Source organism: Nycticebus coucang, chromosome 4, assembly GCF_027406575.1.
Source record: "Nycticebus coucang isolate mNycCou1 chromosome 4, mNycCou1.pri, whole genome shotgun sequence".
Lineage (NCBI taxonomy): Eukaryota > Metazoa > Chordata > Mammalia > Primates > Lorisidae > Nycticebus > Nycticebus coucang.
Window position 1 is genome coordinate 28,345,222 of NC_069783.1, and position 18,618 is coordinate 28,363,839.

Sequence of the window (18,618 nt, forward strand, 5' to 3'; positions counted from 1 at the left end):
TAACTAGTCCTCCTGGTGATAACTACCACCCTGGTTCTTGGGAAAAAGAAAAGAAACCATAACTAGTCCTTGACTTTGAGGGTCATACGAACTTTATTTGAACTGAATGTAAACACTGATGGATCGGACAATCAGTGCCCATACCGGGGGTGGCGGGTTCAAGCCCAGCCCTGGCCAAAACTGGAAAAAAAAAAAAGAAAGAATAAAAAAACACTGCAAGAAAAAAAAACCACTGGGAGTCAAGCGCTGGGATTTGCTTCAGAACCTCTATCCCACCAAAAATGGCTTTAAACACTTTGCAAATTGACTTCAAATGTTAATTTATATTGTAATCTAAGAAAAAGGCATCATCGAGTTTCTTGCTTTATCCTGAAAGCCAAAAAAAGTACCTGAAAAATTCGATGAAATGAGAAGCAAAACCTTCCCATGAGGGTGAGGATTAAGGGAACAGCTACCCTGTTTACAAATTTCAGATTCTCTGAGGTAGAAAATCTCCATGTATAAGACTGAATTTCCTCATCTTTTTTGAGAATCATTCCACTAGGAAAAAACTCAAGTAGTTGTAAATAAAGTCAGGCACAGTTAAAAAATCCTTTCCCCTGGATGTTTTCCAGGACTTCCTCTATGTTCACAAGGGAAGGGTTAGGGTTTTGAAAGTAAGAGTGACAAGTGGCTCCAAGAAATGATTTACATGGTGCATTTTAACTCCCTACGTACCTGCTTTGGTCTAGAAAACAGCCTGTTATTTTCATTCGTCATCACTGGGCCTCACTGGTATCAGAAAGCTAGGCCCTGGTCTCCACCTGGTGACGCTAAGGACGCTCGAATGCTACCAGCTGCTGCAATTAACTAGGCGGAGCCGTCTCCTTTAAGAAGTTGACTCACGTGGACGCTGTGTTGTGTGCTCTCAGCTGGGAGGGGGAGGTGAATCCTAGGCCTCGCCCCATTGGCAGCCTAGGGAGAGGGAGTAGAGTTAGCCTCTCTGATTGGCTGTACAAGTGCAAGATGTTAGGTCAGGGGCGGGGCGAGATGCAGAGAGCAGGTCTTGGGTCTGCGGCTTCTAGGAGGGGTGGGCCGAAAAGCAAAAGGGAACTGCAGTGGGGGAGGGTGAGCCAGAGAAGGGGCGGGGCTCAGCGGAAGGGGCAGGGTGCCGAGGAGAGAGGCGGGGCCTAGAAATGAAGGGCGTTCCGGGCCAACCGGGAGCGCCGACTCCTAGAGGGCGGAGCCACAGCGGATGATTGACGCTGAGGCCCAAGCAAGGAGAGGCGGGGCCAAGGCCTGGGCCTGACTAAACCTGGAGACTCGGGTGGCTGAGGGGCTTCTACCTAGCTGAGGAGCGAAGAGCCGCTGGCGGCCGCAGATCTCACCGCAGGTCAGGGTGAGTGCTGCGGGGGAACTGGGGATCAGAACCGGTGGAGGCAGAGGAGCCGGTGCGGACTGGGCAGCTTCGAAGCAGTCAGGGATCGGGCCAGGGCTGGGGGCCCAGGCAGGAAGTGACTTATCCCCGTTGCGCTCCTCGCGGGGACCCGGCGCGACCGCCCCCGGCCCCTCTGGGCGGGCCTCAGCGCCAGGACTGCGGGTCGACGGGCCGGGCTGTTGCTCTTTGTGAGGCCTGGCGCGGCGACCGCCGTCGGCCCGCCCCCGCCGCGCAGCCGGGCGACGGGCGCGACAGCAACAGCCGCGACCCTCAGCGCGGCGTCCCTGCCGACCCCGCCTCGCGGTCTCGGGCCGCGCTCCCACCCCCCGCCACTCCGTGCAGGCCTGCGGCGCCCCTTCCGCGGGCCATTCGACCCGCGACACCCCCAGAGCCGCGCCTGCTGCCCCGCCCCCACCGGGCCGCCGTCCCCGCCGCAGTGTCGGGGGCGCGCAGGGCTCCGCGCCGCCGGGCTCCTCTGCCACCGCCTCGAAGTCAAGTCGGAACTTGGCCGAGTTGTGTGGGCCACGGTGACGCCACGGCGTGACGGGTCTCGGAAAGAGCCCCACGCCCTGCCCGTGAGGCACTGCCCACGGGCGGGGGCGGGGTTCTCCCTTGCCCCCACTGAACGCCCACCACCCGTGCCCTCCTGTCCGGATGATCCCTGGGCGGAGGGCTCGGGTGACTGTGGAGCAGCCTGCGGGTCTGCGGAGCCGGGAGCCCGCGCCCGCTCAGCTGTTTCCTGCGGGTGTTTGTTGTGCCGGGGGAGGCCCCGCCGCAGCCGCGCTCGGCCGCCCCGCCCCTGGCGATTGGCCGGCAGGCGTCACGTGGTCGCGATCAGCTGGGCGCGCCGCGCGGGCGGCGGGGGCGCTGTGGGCTGCGGGCTGAGTCCACCGGGCGCCCGGGGTCTCCCGGGCAGCCCAGCTGTCACCCCCCGCGGGCCGCGTCCTGCCTGGTGCTCGTGGGTGGAAGGCTAGGTGTGCTCTTGGAACCCCTTTGTTTACAGTCTTAGGCAGGTAGGTAGGACACAAGAATATTTAGATCAGCCGGAGTGGGAAGCAGAATACTACAAAGATCTGTTTAATCCCATCATCGACCAATCTGCTTTCAAGGAAGCGTCTAGAAAGGTGTACAGCTCATTTATTTTTAAACTTTTTCTGTTTACAGAGGAAGATTTTTATTCCGGGTCTCCTTGACAGATGGAAAACCTGAAGTAACCTCAGGCCAACCTGTGTTTTTGGAAATTTAATAGACTTAGGGGTGAAGAAAGAAATGACGGGTAATAGGGTATTAACTCGGCATAGCCACATACACAGCATTGCAGCTGCAGTCCGACAAAGAGGAACCAAAAGCAAGCAGGGTTTCCAGAGTACATATTTGTGCCAGATGTGAAGCGCCTTGGGTGGATTTTTTCCTGCCCTGAAAAGTTTATTGCATATTTCTACGGGTTAGGTAAGGAAATTGCACAGAACTTAGTCTTTTCTCAATTTAGTAAAAGTCTTGGACAAATGAAATTGAGTAATAATACAAAGTTAAATATTAGTTATAAAGTGAGTGTCATAGAAGTTAAAAAATGGGGTGGTGAGAAATGAGTAAGAGTAAAGTAGGAAACATTTTGAACTGGATTGATATTGATTAGACATAGAAAATGAGGCTTTGGGTTGTTGTTAGGCTGATGAGGGCTTAGGAGGAAAAAACAGCCCTAAGGCAAGAAGGTGACATTTGTAGAATTTGGAACAAAAACTATTTTCCACTTCTCAATTTTTTTTTTTTTTTTTTTTTTTTTTTTTTTTGGTGTGTTCTGAAACACGGGGTAGAATTACTCTTTGGAAGGAGCTGTTTACCTTTCTACACCCTTATCCAGCCCAGTGTCCAATACAATCCTTTTTTTTTTTAAGTTTATCTGTAGCAACCATCTTATCTCTAAAAAGGGAGCAGTGATGAAATGTGTTCAAGTAAATTATTTAACTCTATGTAGGGAAACTAAATTGGAGTTTAACAGTAACTTTTTAAAACAAGGTTAGTAAATATAAATGGCTTCTAAAATGTTATCTGGTTGCATCTCTGAAGACGTCTCTGGGCTTGTTAATTGTCTTTTCTATCCTCTAGGTAGCAAAAAAGAATAGATTAAAAAACAATAAAAAATGAAAGGAAATAGGGACAAAAATTAAGTGTAAAGAGAAGAAATTAGCTACTACCTACAAAAAACAATCCATGAGACATGAACATAGTCCTGAGTATATTTGTGCCCAGAATATCTTTGTAGGTTTAATAGTGCCTAGATGTCTATAAAAATCAGTATCAATTTTCCTGGTAATCCTGTGTAGCAGTGTCAGTGTAGTGTAGGAACTGAACTTCACTTAGCTAGACATGAGCTTGCTACTTCAGACCTGAATCAGGGAGAGGTTAAATTATACTTCTGTTCCTCCAGTTAGAGGCTTGCATAACAACAAAGAGATCATGAATTTGTCTTGCCAAGAGGTTTTGGGGGAGATTACCAACTCTGCCCTGACTCAGGGCTTCCTGAGTAACATGACTGACTAGTCTTATTTTCTGGTGATTAAATTGTAGAAATATAGGAAACTTGGAAATCGTTTAACAAAACAAATAAGTCATTTGTGGGGGAGGTGAGGACAAAAACGTGCTAAAAATTTTGCTCAAACGAAGACCTTATTCGGCAACCAGGAGATTGTTTGACACAGCAGCATAAACTAGCAGCTATTGCAAGAGTTCTGAAACCTTGGCTTGGCAAATAGTTTGCACAAAAATAGGAAAATTCGTTTCGTGGATTACAGTTATTTTCCCGTCTAGGTTTTTAGTATTAATTGCATTTAGTCACATGTCAGTACAAAAAGAGTTGATAAAATTACATTAGCATTAAACTTTTATTGTAGTAATCAAACCGGCACTGTTATTTGGGATTTGAGCCTTTGTTTTGGAGAGGGAAGAGACTAAAAACCAGATGTACCAGCAGGCTTCTCATTTTAGCAGTATTTTATTGCAAAACAAAACCTCCTGTAGAAGGGACAGATTCCATTAACCCTTTGTAGTTGTTTTCCCCTCACTAAGGCCTGTGAGATGCAAATAGATACCCATTGTTCTCCTCCAGGTTATTTTTAGGACTGAGCAAAGGTGCCTCCTTTGGTTAATTTCACTTGCCAGCCTTGAAACCAAACTGGATTATAATAGGAGGGCAAGTACCTATTTGAGGATCAAGAACTGTGACACTAAGAATTTGAGATGCTTTAGAAGATGTTTAACTTTCCTCTTGCTTGTAATTTCTGTCAGCTGGTCTCTTAGCTTTGTCATAATTAATAGGAGCCTTGCTTTTTTCATCTGTAACACTGGGAATTTAAGGTGGGAAATGTTGATAAAAATAATCTGATTTCATTGATCTTTATTTAGTCAGTGTACCAGGCACTGTACTGTTCTCGGGATACGGTATTTCCATTTAATTCTTACAATTCAAGAGATAGATATTGCTGTTCACCCTTTGACAGATGAAGAAGCAAAGGATAACTTACCTAAAGTTTACAGAGCTAATTAAACTGTGAGCTAAGATTTGAACCTGGGGAGCCTTACTCTATAATAGAGTTCAGATGTCTGCTGCACAGTTAAAGCTTCCTGGGGGTGAAGGGAGAAGGAGCTAGCAGCTGGATGTATATTATCTATTTTTATAATCTTTTTTTATGGTTGATCTTCAACATGCTGAACTAGTTACAGAAAGTTAAGAATTTTAGTTAGAAAATCCGTGAAGAAAACGGGAGTGGAATTAAACTGATCTTGCAAATACTTCTATTGTTCATTACGTACAAATGCCAAGTTTCCACTTTTTTCTGAGAAAGACTGCTTCCTAAATAAAACGCTCTTTATCTGTCCATATGTTTTTAAGCAGGACATACTTTTTCGTTTTCTGTAATGATCCAGATACAAAATACTACAAACTTTACAAGCCACAAAGTTTCCATAGCAACTATTCCAACTCCACCATTATAGTGAGAAATCAAATATAAGCAAGTGGGTGTGGCTGTGTTTAAAACAAAACTTTATTGATGGACGCTGGAATTTAAATTTCATAAATATTGTGTCACAAAATATTTCTCCCACCTCCAACCATTTAAAAGTTTAAAACTTGACTCACTACCTGTATGTAGCTCAAGTGGCTAAGGTTCCAGCCACATACACCAGAGCTGGTGGGTTCAAATCCAGCCCGGGCTTGCCAAACAACAATGACAACTACAACCAAAAAATAGCCAGGCATTGTGGCAGGCACCTGTGGTCCCAGCTACTTAGGAGGCTGAGGCAAGAGAATGGCTTAAAACCCAGGAGTTAGAAGTTGCTGTGAGCAGTGATGCCACAGCACTCTACCCAGAGCAACAGCTTGAATCTCTGTCTCAAAAAAAAAAAAAAAAAGTTTAAAACTCATTCTTGGCTGTGGACAGTACAAAAACACGGTGAGCTGGATTTGGCCCAGAGGCTTGAGTTTGCTAACCTCACCCCGCTTTTAAGGAAAATATTTAACAATTGCAAGATACCTTATTTCATTTGTTAGTGTATGTGTACATATAAAAGAAACCAATAGCCTTTTTAGAAAATTGTTTTACTTGCCTGGAAATAAACTAGGAAATTACATAGCTCATGTCCAATTTTTAAAATAAAGCACCTTGAGAGACTTTGTCGCTCAGAGATTTCCAAAAGAAAAAAAATTGGGGGCGGCGTCTGTAGTTCATTCTGTAGGGCACTGGCCCCATATACTGAGGGTGGTGGGTTCCAATCCCGCCCCTGCCAAACTGCAACAACAAAAAAAATTGGCGACGACTATAGTTCAGATACTCCAGATACTCGGGAGGCTGAGGCAAGAATTGCCTAAGCCCAGGAGTCGGAGGTTGCTGTGAGCTGTGACGCAATGGCACTCCAAGGGCGATAAAGTGAGACTCTGTCTCTTAAAAAAAAAAATCTTTTTTTGGTTATAGATTCTGTAAGTTAAATTATGTAGAAAGGTAGAGGTTGTAAAATGTGATTGCTTCCTCAGGTTCTACTGGTAAAATAGAAATTGGAAGTTATAGGTAGCTAAATGTGCTATTTTTTGGAAGGAGAAGAAATTGAAAATAATTACCAAACTATGATCTGTGAATCATCTGTGAATTTCACTGATAATGTTCATTCCAGCTCCTCACTGTTTCAGATAACTTCAAATAAACTGAGGGCTCCAGTTAACCAACTTTGATACCTATTTCAACCTTTTTAGGATTTTATAACATGTTACTACTGAAAACTCCTACCAGAGAGTCCTTATTTGTAAGATTATTTGGGAAGTGTTACTTACAAAGATTAAGAATATTAAGTGAAGGGCTTTACTTGAAATGTTTAAAAGGAAGGGAGCATCTTAAATATAACTTAAGTTTTAATTGATGAGTTTGACACTAATTCAGCAATAAACTTGAACTTCAATACTGTCAGATACCAAAGCTTGTATTTTGTTACTAAGGGACACAGTAACATGCCCCCAGAATCAACACAGAGAACATTAGCCATCTGTGAAAGCAGCTTCCTCTAAGGATGTTTTAGAAATAAATGGCTGAAGAGATCTGGGACTCCTTTAGCAAGGAGATTAGCATAACATGGGAAATGTTTTGAGTATGAAAGCAATCAAGACAGAGGGCAGATCAGTGGTTGCCAGTGTCTGAAGGCAGGAGAAGGTAAGGGCTGCTGACTAGTTCTGTGGGAATTTTTAGGGTGTGATAGAAGCCTCTTAAAGCCAATTTGTGGTTAAGGTGGCCAATTTTTTTTTTTTTTTTTTTTTTTTGTAGAGACAGAGTCTCACTGTACCGCCTTTGGGTAGAGTGCCGTGGCGTCACACAGCTCACAGCAACCTCCAACTCTTGGGCCCACGCGATTCTCTTGCCCCAGCCTCCAGAGCAGCTGGGACTACAGGCGCCCGCCACAACGCCCGGCTATTTTTCTGTTGTAGTTTGGCCGGGGCTGGGTCCGAACCCGCCACCCTCGGCATATGGGGCCGGCGCCCTACTCACTGAGCCACAGGCGCCACCCAAGGTGGCTAATTTTTTTTTTCCTTTTGAGACAGAGCCTCAAGCTGTCGCCCTGGGTAAAGTGCTTTGGCATCACAGCTCAGAGTAGAGTGCTGTGGCATCACAGCTCACAGCAACCTCCAACTCCTGGGCTCAAGCCATTTTCCTCCCTCTGCCTCCCAAGTAGCCGGGACTATAGGTGCCCACCACTACCCCGGTTGTTTTTTGGTTGCAGCCGTCATTGTTTGGTGGGCCTGGGCTGGATTCGAACCCACCAGCTTAGGTGAATGTGGCTGGCGCCTTAGCCGCTTGAGTCACAGGTGTCGAGCCAATGATGGTGACTTTTTATAAATTTATTAGGTGTTATTTATTTGTACATTTACAGTAGGTAAATTTTATCATATATAAATTATCTCTTTAGCTCTTTTTTTTTAAAATCAGCTATTTTCTATTCTGTCAGGAAAAAAGTCTCAAGTTTATTGAGGAGCATTCTCTTAAGCTTTCAGAAAGTGGTGTATGAAGCACTTGCCCTTGGCCATGTTTTTGTAGCACTGTCTATTTAGCATAAGTGTACTGGCACCTGTGAATGTATATTACATTCAATAATACTCCGTGATCATGAAAGGCTCATCTAGATGTCCTAAGCATTAAGACAATGAGGAGGAGGAAGGAAAGATTTCCAAATTGATTTTTGAGGTATTTTCTGTTTTCCAAGGTGGTTTTTTTTTTTTTTTTTAGAAGTCGCCAGGGTTTCCAGTTTAGGAGAGTTTATGGTTGGAATTACCACCAACAGAGTAGGGAACTTGAGGGAGAAAGATAGATTCTGGCAGCCCTCTGTTCGAGTGAAAAGAACTGAAGCAAGATTTAGTTCAAAATTAAATGTGGCATATAAATACCAAGTGCAATGTCCCATACAGGGTAGACGCTACATAGTTAACAGGCCTTACGCAGAGTTTAATATATTATCCAGGTCCAGAGAAGCCTGACTCAGGTGTTAGTCTTAGCTTTTTAATGACCTTCCTCCTTAATATTGAAGTGGCTATCTAGTTCATTCAGGCTGCTGTAACAGCATACCGTAGGCTGAGTGGCTTATAAACAACAAATTTCTCACAATTCTGGAGACTGGGAAATCCGAAATGGAGCACTGGCAGTTCAGTGTCTGTTGATGGCACCTTCTAGCTACATCCTCATGTGGTAGAAAGGGGCAAGGCAGCTGAGACTTTCATAAGGATGATAATCCTGTTCTTAAGGGGCCTGCCCTTGTGACCTATTCCGCCATTAACACTCTCACATTGGTGATTAGATTTCAACATAGGAATTTGAGGAGTGCATAAACATTCTGTTGAGTTTCTTTTTTTTTTTCTGTTGAGTTTCTAACTCCCAAAAGGTAAGGCTTATTGTCTGGAGTCTAATGAGTTCACAGAGGTTCTTTTCTATTTTTTTTTTTTTTTTTTTTTTTTTTGAGACAGTCTCAACTCTGTTACCCTGGGTAGAGTGCTGTGGCAACCTTATCTGGGCTCAAGCGATCCTCCTGCATCAGCGTCCAAAGTACCTGGGACTACAAGTTCCTGCCACAACACCGGGCTAGTTTTTTTATGTTTAATAGAGACGGGGTCTTGCTTTTGCTCAGGCTGATCTTGAACTTCTGAGCTCAAGCGATCCACCTGTGTCAGCTTCCCAGCCTGGGAAGATAACTAGTGTGAGCCACCTCGCCCAGCTGGTCTTTCTATTTCATTAAGGCCCTTGACAGTAGATGATGCTTTGCTTATTTATGTTACATTCTATGGCATTCTAACTTACCTTTTTTGGCAAACAAAAACTACATTTTAAAGTTTTACATATGTAGTGCTCTATAAATGGCAACCACAACTAGGAATAGTGTAACATAAGGTTCTGCCTAGATATTTTTGGTCTTAGTAATGAATCATATCATTGAATCCAGTAAAAATACTGAGTAAAAAATAGATTGAATTGGAAGCAGGGGGGAAAAAGGCATGTTAAATCTGTTTACCCCCAGTAGGAAATGGTCACAGCTACATTGTAATTTTAAGCCAAAGATAGAGTGATGTAGACAGAGGGTATAAGGAGAGGTCACTTTGAAATTCAGTACATTTTCCACAATAGCTTTGTATCTACCAAGGTCAGTTCAGGAACAGCTAGTTATTTCTGCTTTTTGGTTGAAATAAATTACAATGTGAATGTTTTATTTACAAGTCTTAAAGAAAATTGGCTTTAAAATAATGTATCCCAGAATCCCAACTGGAGGCTATAAGTGACTGTGCAAATACTGGTCCTTGGAAGAAGGACTGTGTTGAGGACTATGCCTTAATAACTCAGACTCTTAAAACATTTCTGTTGATCCTGTCTGTTAATGGCTAGAACCAGCTGCTCATGGGTTTGTTGAATGCTTTATCTGTATTTGGTCATAAATGCAAATGTTGTATAAGGACAAAACAGGTAATATAATTGTATGAAACAGAGTTGAGTCGGAGCAAATGAAATGGCCTTGGGTGTTGCAGCTCAGCTGTAATCAGCTGTTGGCTATAGGGGAGTACTTGCCTGTGTTGCCAGGTCCTCTCTATTGTTAAAAAGAAGCCCCAAATACAGACTCTTTAATTAAAATTAAAAACTCTTTGAAACCCAAGTGAAACATGTCCACATGTCTTTTTTTTTTTTTTTTCAGGGAAGGGTTTTTTATCTGTTTGGTTCACTGCTATATTCCTAGGCTACCAAATGAATTCAGCCTGCAGGCCTCGGATTCACAACTTCTGATTTGTAGCAATCGTCTGGGAAAAGCAGTGCTATCCTAAAGACTGAAAGAATGGTTATTATTACTTTATGCTGTCATTTTACAGAAAGGTTGTCAGGAAGTTAAATATCTTATTGTAAGTCTATTAGTCCAGGGTTTATTCATGGTGACTTTTGTTAATGCTCTGGTTTTCCTTTTACTAACTGCATATTGTAGTTCACTATGTTTTTTTATTCCTTGTTCCCATATCATAATGTATGAGGGAAGTCATAAAGATTGTTGCGATAATGACATTTCTGATGGCATTAGGACTGCCTAATGCCTGGGAAGTTCACAGATGTAAAAAAAAAAAAAGGAATGGAACTTCCTTTTTAATTTGTAATGGAATTCCCCCAATCTTAAATGATAGTACATTCTTTTTTTTTTTTTTTTTTTGTTTTTGTTTTTGTTTTTGGCTGGGGCTGGGTTTGAACCCTCCACCTCCGGCATATGGGACCGGCGCCCTACTCCTTGAGCCACAGGCGCCGCCCAGTACATTCTTATTATAAACATGCATACTGGATTTTTTTTCATAGTTTGAATTATATTAGCTCTATATGACATTTAAAACGGGTAACACAAAATATTAACACAGGAGCTGATAACTATGTTCAGGAATAAATTTTTTGTTAAATGAAAGCTATGGTGCATTCATAGCTGTATTCACTTCTTTAGAAATATAGTTTAGGAGAATTAGTTGCAGTGCATTTAAGGAATTATGTGTAGTAACTCACCTACCTTTTGAAATACTGAAGTGTGGGGGCGGCACCTGTGGCTCAGTGAGTAGGGCGCCGGCCCCATACGCCGAGGGTGGCAGGTTCAAACCCAGCCCCGGCCAAACTGCAACAAAAAAATAGCTGGGCGTTGTGGCGGGCGCCTGTAGTCCCAGCTGCTTGGGAAGCTGAGGCAAGAGAATCGCGTAAGCCCAAGAGTTAGAGGTTGCTGTGAGCCGTGTGACGCCACGGCACTCTACCTGAGGGTGGTATAGTGAGACTCTGTCTCTACAAAAAAAAAAAGAAAAAAGAAATACTGAAGTGTGATTTTCCTAGTTTCAGAAGTTTGTCCCAAAGCTGTATTTTTAGATTTCAGCAGTTCTGTGATTTTATTGAGTCAGTAAGATTTCTTAAAGCTAAACAAGTTATCTATGGAAAGCCCCTCTTCCCCTTATTCTCTGCTCTCACTGCATTAGCCTTGTACCAGGCCTAGACCATCTTCAGAGGAGACTCAGTGTGGGGTGATAGAATAATTTGCCTTTGAGTTGGGGGAACTGCATTCCCACCGACTTTTCTGTATTTAACAGCTGTATAACCTTTGACCATTTAACCATTGGACTTGATTTGGTTGATCTATGAAGTAGAGGTGGTAACAACCTCACAGAGTTACTGTGATGATGTTGAAATACAAGCACCTTGTACAGTACTCCCTGGACATAGACTCAGACTTACTAAAGTTAGTGCCACCTCCTATACAGTTGTTAGGTGCACCAGGGAAGCACAGGCCCAGTTACCTCATGCTCTCAAACAATACTTCTTCTGTTTATTTTCTAATTGCCTCTATTTCTACTCTTATCTATCATCCCACTCATACCCTACACGTCTTTTCTCAAATTACAAATGCTCAGAATGTGTACTTAACACTTAGGCTAAACCTTTCTGTCTTCACCTCTCTGCCAGTGCTTTATAATACCATTCATGTTCTGAAATTACATTTTCCATTCTATTTCCAATCGAAAGAGAAGTGATGCCATTCCTTGGCCTTCCCTAAACATGTTTACTTCCTTGGCTCACTGCTTCTAAAACGTAGTTGGGTAGGGTATTCCTGTTCATTCAGTGCGTGAACTCAAGAGTCAGCAGCTGTTGTTCAGAGTCCGCAGCTTCATGAATGCCAAGCACTACATCAGAAATTATATAAATTTCTATAATATCCCTTCAATAGGTGTTAAAAAATTGTGTTTTATTATAATACATTATTATTTTCCATTTGCTCCTAGGTTTTTAGAACTTCAGTTATAAAAATGGGCAGGATTTTCCTTGATCATATTGGTGGTACCCGACTGTTTTCTTGTGCAAACTGTGATACGATCCTGACCAACCGCTCAGAACTCATCTCCACTCGGTTCACAGGTGCCACTGGCAGAGCGTTTCTTTTTAACAAGGTTGGTGAAAAAATGTTTCATTCCTAAATTTAAGTGAATATATTTGACAGAACACTATAAGACCCTCTCAGACCTTAGAGAAATCAGGAAGTCAGAATGAGAACTGAAATCTTTAGATAAGTGATTGCCTACTAGCTTGTCTTTGAGACCTCAGGAAGGTATTACTAGAATGTGATTTTTAATCTTCAAAGGTTAAAGAACATGTTGTCAGAAGCATAGCCTCCACTGACTCAGAAAATGTTCAGTGTAAGAATTTTATAGTGACTTCAGCGCAGACAATGGAAGGAGTCAAGACAACCGCCTCCCTTCCCTGCACATCAGTAATGTATCCATACAGGATGATAGCTGCATTAAGCTACTATAACTTCATGGTAAAAGAGTCATCTAACCAATTTGTCTTGCTCTAATTCAGGTTTACCGATTCTTTTTAAATTTTTGTTTATTTTTACTGAGCACTCATCAGTCATCACAAATCCTTTTGATTATGGTTTGGCTATTACACTTTTGCCAGCAGGAGGAGCATTTTCTGAGTTGCAAGTATACCCAGTCTGCCTGGCTTTCTAGTATCTGCCTTGCTTTGAAATGGGTCGATGAGGGCCGGGAGTGGTAGCTCACGGCCTATAATCCCTATAATCAGGAGGCCAAGATGGGTGGATTGCCTGAGCTCACAGGTTCGAGACCAGCCTGAGCAAGAGCAAGACCCCATCTCAAAAAAATAGCCAGGCGTTGTGGCCAGTGCTTGTAGTCCCAGCTACTGGGGAGACTGAGGCAAGAGAATTGCTTAAGACCAAGAATTTGAGGTTGCTGTGATCTGTGATGCCACAGCACTCTACCAAGGACAACAAAGTGAGAAACTATCTCCAAAAAAATAAAAAGAAATGGGTTGATGGTACTGTGCCTCCTGGAGTTCAATACATGATATGATAGCAAAGTTGAATTGCCAAATCGCTAAGCTAGGGAATAGTGCCAAACTTGGCACTGTTCTTACCTAGAAGGTCAGATAAACTTCTCTAGTAGACTCCTCTGTTTCAAGTAGAAACAAGCTTTTTCTCTCAGAGAATTGCTAGTATATTCTCCTTGACCTTTATTTAGGTAAAGTGCAGGGATTGTCAAACTATAGCAAGCCAGCTGCCTGTTTTTGTGAATATGTGAGTCATTATGAAAGTTTTTTTTTTTTTTTTGTTTAGAGACAGAGTCTCACTTTATGGCCCTCGGTAGAGTGCCATGGCATCATACAGCTCACAGCAACCTCCAACTCCTGTGCCCAAGTGATTCTTCTGCCTTAGCCTCCCGAGTAGCTGGGACTACAGGCACCGCCACAACGCCCAGCTATTTTTTGGTTGCAGTTCAGCCGGGGCTGGGTTTGAACCTGCCACCCTCTGTATATGGGGCCGGCGCCTTACCGACTGAGCCACAGGTGCCTCCCCGAAAGTTTTAAGATATACAAAAATAAACATAAAATCCACAAATGAAGCCCTCAGCAACACTGATAAGCTGAGCAAGTTTAAACTTGCATTGGTGAATCAGGACACTGTCAGCTTTGTTTCTTGGAAGTGAAATAATGGACCATAACAGTCTATCTCAAAACTTTTGTAGTGACCCCTGTAAAATTCAGTGGAACACAGCCATGTTATTCATTAACATATTGTCTCTGGCTGCTTTCATGCTACAACACTACAGTTAAATAATTGCAACAAAGACCATATAGTCTTCAAAGCCAAAAGTATTTACTATCAATCTCTTTATAGAAAAGTAAAATGTGTAGAGGATTGTTGGGTATTCAGAATCATTAGAAATTCTTTATAGATTATCTTAGGACTCACTTTGTTCGATGTCTTTGAACTCACAAACTATGCATTACAGTGTATTGTCTGTAGTAGGCTTAGTCTATCCCAGTCTGTACATAAAATGTATTTTCAGGAACAAATTGACAAACTCTTTTAGGGAATACATGTGGTGTGCTAGGTTCTTTTATGTTGACTGTCAGATCAATGAATAGTGAACGGTAACAGTTAAACCTAAACCTGCATTTCACGACTCTCATTTCAGTACTTTTTCTTTACTACAACACAGTAATGTACATAGTGTGAGTTGGGCTGTAGTATAGCACTGCATGATTGCATTAACTCTCCAGTACAGTGCAATTTTCAGATGTTTGTCCCAGAAACTTCTAGAAATAGCTCTTGGGAAAGATATTATAGGCTTGACTAATAACTTTACTGCCTCCTTTTCTGAGTTGCTGTTAACTGTATCAACCATAATATTGTATATTTATTTAGCAAATAACTTATGTGCAATTTTCTTTTTACGTATTTCTTAGGTAGTTAACCTGCAATACAGTGAAGTTCAAGATCGGGTCATGCTCACTGGCCGCCACATGGTTCGAGATGTGAGCTGCAAAAACTGCAATAGCAAACTGGGATGGATCTATGAGTTTGCCACTGAAGACAGTCAGCGTTATAAGGAAGGCCGTGTGATCCTGGAACGTGCTCTAGTTCGAGAGAGTGAGGGCTTTGAGGAGCATGTACCATCTGATAACTCTTGAAGAAAAAGAGAGAAATCCATCTTTTCCCAGGTCTCCTTCACTGAAAACAAAAATCTACTTACATACACTGTCACCTTAGCATCAGAGTCGGATTCATGAACTGCGGAACAAGAGGTTGTGAGAATATAAGATGGAACCTTTCTTTCTTTTTTTTTTTTTTTTAATTTTGTATTTTCCATCCAGCAGCAGTGTGTAGAGAGAATATTATGCAGATGCCGTTAATTTTTTTCCCTATGTTTACATCTTGAAGCAGAAGAGTCTGCAGCTATGTGGTGGGCTATGTAAGGAAAAATATCTGGGCTATTAGAGTGAAAAAGTGTGTTTTATGTAAATTTTGAAAGGAAAATATGTCAAAAGCATGGTTTTTAAACTTGGGCTTCATTTTAAAACTTTTTTTTTTAAACCAGTTATTTCACTTGATTTGCTGGCTTCAGAGAAGAGATCCGAACCTGTGCCCAGCGCTAAAGGCTCAGTGTTAGCATGGCTTGTGCTGGCCGGCGTGCCATATTCTTGTTGGAGATGAACCGTAGCACCAGAGCCCATTCTTCCCTTGTCAGTCTTGACCCAAAGATGTCACCATTCCTAGTTATTTGTCACCACATAATTGGTGTTGATTGGAAACTTTTCTGAAATGGGCAGAATTGCTTGGTTGTCTTTTTTCCATGTAACTTAAGCATAGTAATATAAATAAAGTAATAGTTGGATGTTTTTGGTCTTGTCTTGTTTTCAAAAATACCTTAGAAAAAGCAGAGTCTCTTATAAGCAGTTTTCATGGTAGTTATGTGTTTCTTTTCATCTCTTAAGCTAAATTGACTATATAATATTCTTTGTTTTAATGAAAGCAGATTATTTAAACCCACAGTATTGCATTTTGAAAACAGATAAACAGAATAGTCTGTGCATCCATGCAGAAAGCATTTAATCTGCATCTGTTTTAAGGAGGGGGAGTTGAAGCAGCTTATCTAAAAATACTGCTTTACAAAGCCTTTCAGCCTTTTCCCCTCAGTTTTGCATTTTTGACAAATAACGTAGAGCCAAATAGTTTCATCAAACAAACAGATTTCTGAAAGTTCAGCTATTGAAAATCAGAAGTGTACTTGATACCCTAAACTGGAAAGGGATCAAATTTGACTCAGAATGCTGTTAGCCTCAAATTTATGACACTATGAAGTAATAAAATAATTATTTCTTTATCCAAACTACTTCTATATATTCTAGTATGTGCATCTTTGCTTCTGGTGGAATAAATGACAGTAATTATTTAAATGAAAGAGAATGCATTGCTTGCTCAATTTCTAGGTCTTTTGTCTAGAAAAGAAATTTGTCTTAAGTTGAATTGCTAATCTTTTTTATCCTTGATAGTAGAAGTGACTTCTGAATGCAGTTAAGTTCCTCCTATTTGCCTTTGAGCTCTTGGTTAGAGACATTTTATCTGATGAGGTAGATATAATATATTACATTTGAAATAAGTGGACTTAAATTCTTCCCTATCCTCCTTCCACCACAGACTAAATTTATTTCATTTCCACAGCGGCCTTTGACTATATGCAGATTCCTAGTAGCATACCTATCAACAGCACTTTGTGCAATGTTGTCACAATAAAGTGTATTTAGTCTTGCGTTGGTGCAATAATGCTACTTATTTTCCGCTGATCTTATCTAGTGATCGTCTTAGTTTTCATTATCTCTATACACACTTACTGATACCTTTGAGTGGTGGTAGCTTTCTTCACTTGGCAGTGATAATGACATTTTGACTTCCTTAACTCCCTAATTTATGTGTGAAGACACTGAATTTACTGATGCTGATTTCTTTGAGATCACTTTGCCCTAGACACAACTGTAGTTAAGGATATATGCACAAATAAGTGTCATTGGGAGGTTAACTTTTAAGTGATTAGTAGACACAGTAATGAACTAGCCCTTTTAAAAGCTATTTAATTTGGCAGCACATGTAGGTCAGTGGGTAGGGCGCTGGCCACATACACCCAGGCTGGTGGTTTTGAACCTAGGCTGAGCCAGCTAAAACAATGACAACTACAACAATAGAAAAAAGCCAGGCGTTGTGGCGGGCCTTCTGTAGTCCCAGCTACTTGGGAGGCTGAGACAAGAGAATCACTTAAGCCCAAGAGTTTGAGGTTGCTGTGAGCTGTGATGCCAGGGCACTCTACCTAGGGGGACAGCTTGGGATTCTGTCTCAACAAAAAAAGAAAAGCTATTTAATTTGAAAAAAATCAATATTGTAAGACCTTTCAGATTGGATTTATAGAGACATGCAGGATAATATTCTGGGTTAAAAATGTTAGTCATTATGTAATGATTTGTTACAGTTGGGATTGGAAGGAAAAAACATCAGTACCATCTGTTTCCTTAATTTACCTATTTATAGGTAATTTTTGGTGGTACAGAATTGAGAAACACCAATTGGAAAGTATTTAGAGTTTTGCTTATGGTTCATTTCCAAAAGTTATATAAAAATATCTTAATTTATCTGTTCTTTGTTTGAGACAGAGTCTCACTCTGTTACCCTGATGGTTGAGTGCCGTGGCATCACCTTAGCACACAGCAACCTCAAACTCCTAGACTCAGGTGATCCTCTTTGCCTCAGCCTCCTGAGTAGCTGCAACTGCAGGTGCTGGCCACTCGCCTGGCTAATTTATCTATTTTTAGAGATGGGGTTTTGCTCAGACTGCTCTTGGATTCCTGAGCTCCTGCGATCTACCCTCCCTGGCCTGCCAGAGTGCTAGGATTACAGGCATGAGCCACTACACCAGGCCAAAAAAAATTCTCCATTTAAACAGATACTAATTGCTTATCTTTTTAACTTCCTCCTAATAGCTGTATAAAAGTGCTCTTCTAGGTAAAGTGTTAATTGGAAATAAAGCAAGAATAAACTAAACTCATGTTAGACTGGCACTTTGCACTGATAGCTATTGTAGGAATAAAACAAAGCGAAGCATAGACATTAGGGTGGATACTCATCCCTAAGTTGGATGTTAATTCTAAAACATTTGGCTTCATTCCCAAATTGAAACCCCTGTAGTAAAAGATAAGATATCCATTCCAAAGCACTGTTAAGGGTTGTGATCTTGGACATCACTTTATATAGTTAGCTTGTTCAAGTCATCTATAACATGAACACCTGGGAGAGTTAAACATGTGAATTGTATTCATATTCCTTCCCCAAGCTCTGAACGGGTCTCTGAGATGAAGCAAAAAAAAATTCACTTTTTTTTTCTTTTTTTTTTATCAAACTCCAAAAGTAGTAACAGGTCTTATTCTAATGTGACAATTACTATGCAAAGGTTTATTCAGAATCGAGAGTTGTGGTATGTTACCACTTGGCTAAAAGCACATACTTGTCACAAGAGGCTTATAAGCTAAGAAATATGGAGAAACAGGGAAAAAATTTGTCTTTCTACCTATGGCAATTTACCATTTATTAATGGTGAATCTTAAAATAGATAAATACAGCATGTAATCTGGCTTTTAAAGAGTCTCCAGAAAAGGCATCTAGCTTCCAGAAAAATTACCAGGTATAAAATCTAAAGGCCTGCCTTCAAAGCTGACTCTGGCTATATGACTTTGGCAAGATGCTTAACCTCTAAACCCTAGTTCTCTTAAGTATGAATTATAAAAACAAGCCCTGTCTTCAGTGATTGATATTGTGAAATATAGACCATAAAA

General features: G+C 41.6%; 1 protein-coding gene across 2 annotated transcripts; it reads left to right on the forward strand.

Moving 5' to 3' along the window:
• The first annotated feature begins 1,068 nt into the window (after window positions 1-1,068).
• On the forward strand, window positions 1,069-15,635 carry YPEL5 (yippee like 5). Of its 2 annotated transcripts, none has more exons than XM_053587607.1 (3): window positions 1,069-1,378; window positions 12,222-12,386; window positions 14,707-15,635. In XM_053587607.1, the coding sequence occupies exons 2-3, from the start codon at window positions 12,246-12,248 to the stop codon at window positions 14,929-14,931; spliced, it is 366 nt and encodes a 121-aa protein (XP_053443582.1). In that variant the 5' UTR covers window positions 1,069-1,378; window positions 12,222-12,245; the 3' UTR covers window positions 14,932-15,635. The 2 variants fall into 2 exon arrangements, with proteins under 2 accessions (XP_053443582.1, XP_053443583.1); XM_053587608.1 differs by having other exon boundaries at window positions 1,224-1,372.
• The last annotated feature ends 2,983 nt before the right edge of the window (window positions 15,636-18,618 follow it).

Bases quoted from the DNA above. Each gene is read 5' to 3' on its own strand.
- YPEL5 (XM_053587607.1), top strand. From the start codon at position 12,246: ATGGGCAGGATTTTCCTTGATCATATTGGTGGTACCCGACTGTTTTCT. The intron at 12,387-14,706 runs GTTGGTGAAAAA...CGTATTTCTTAG, and splicing joins GAGCGTTTCTTTTTAACAAG to GTAGTTAACCTGCAATACAG.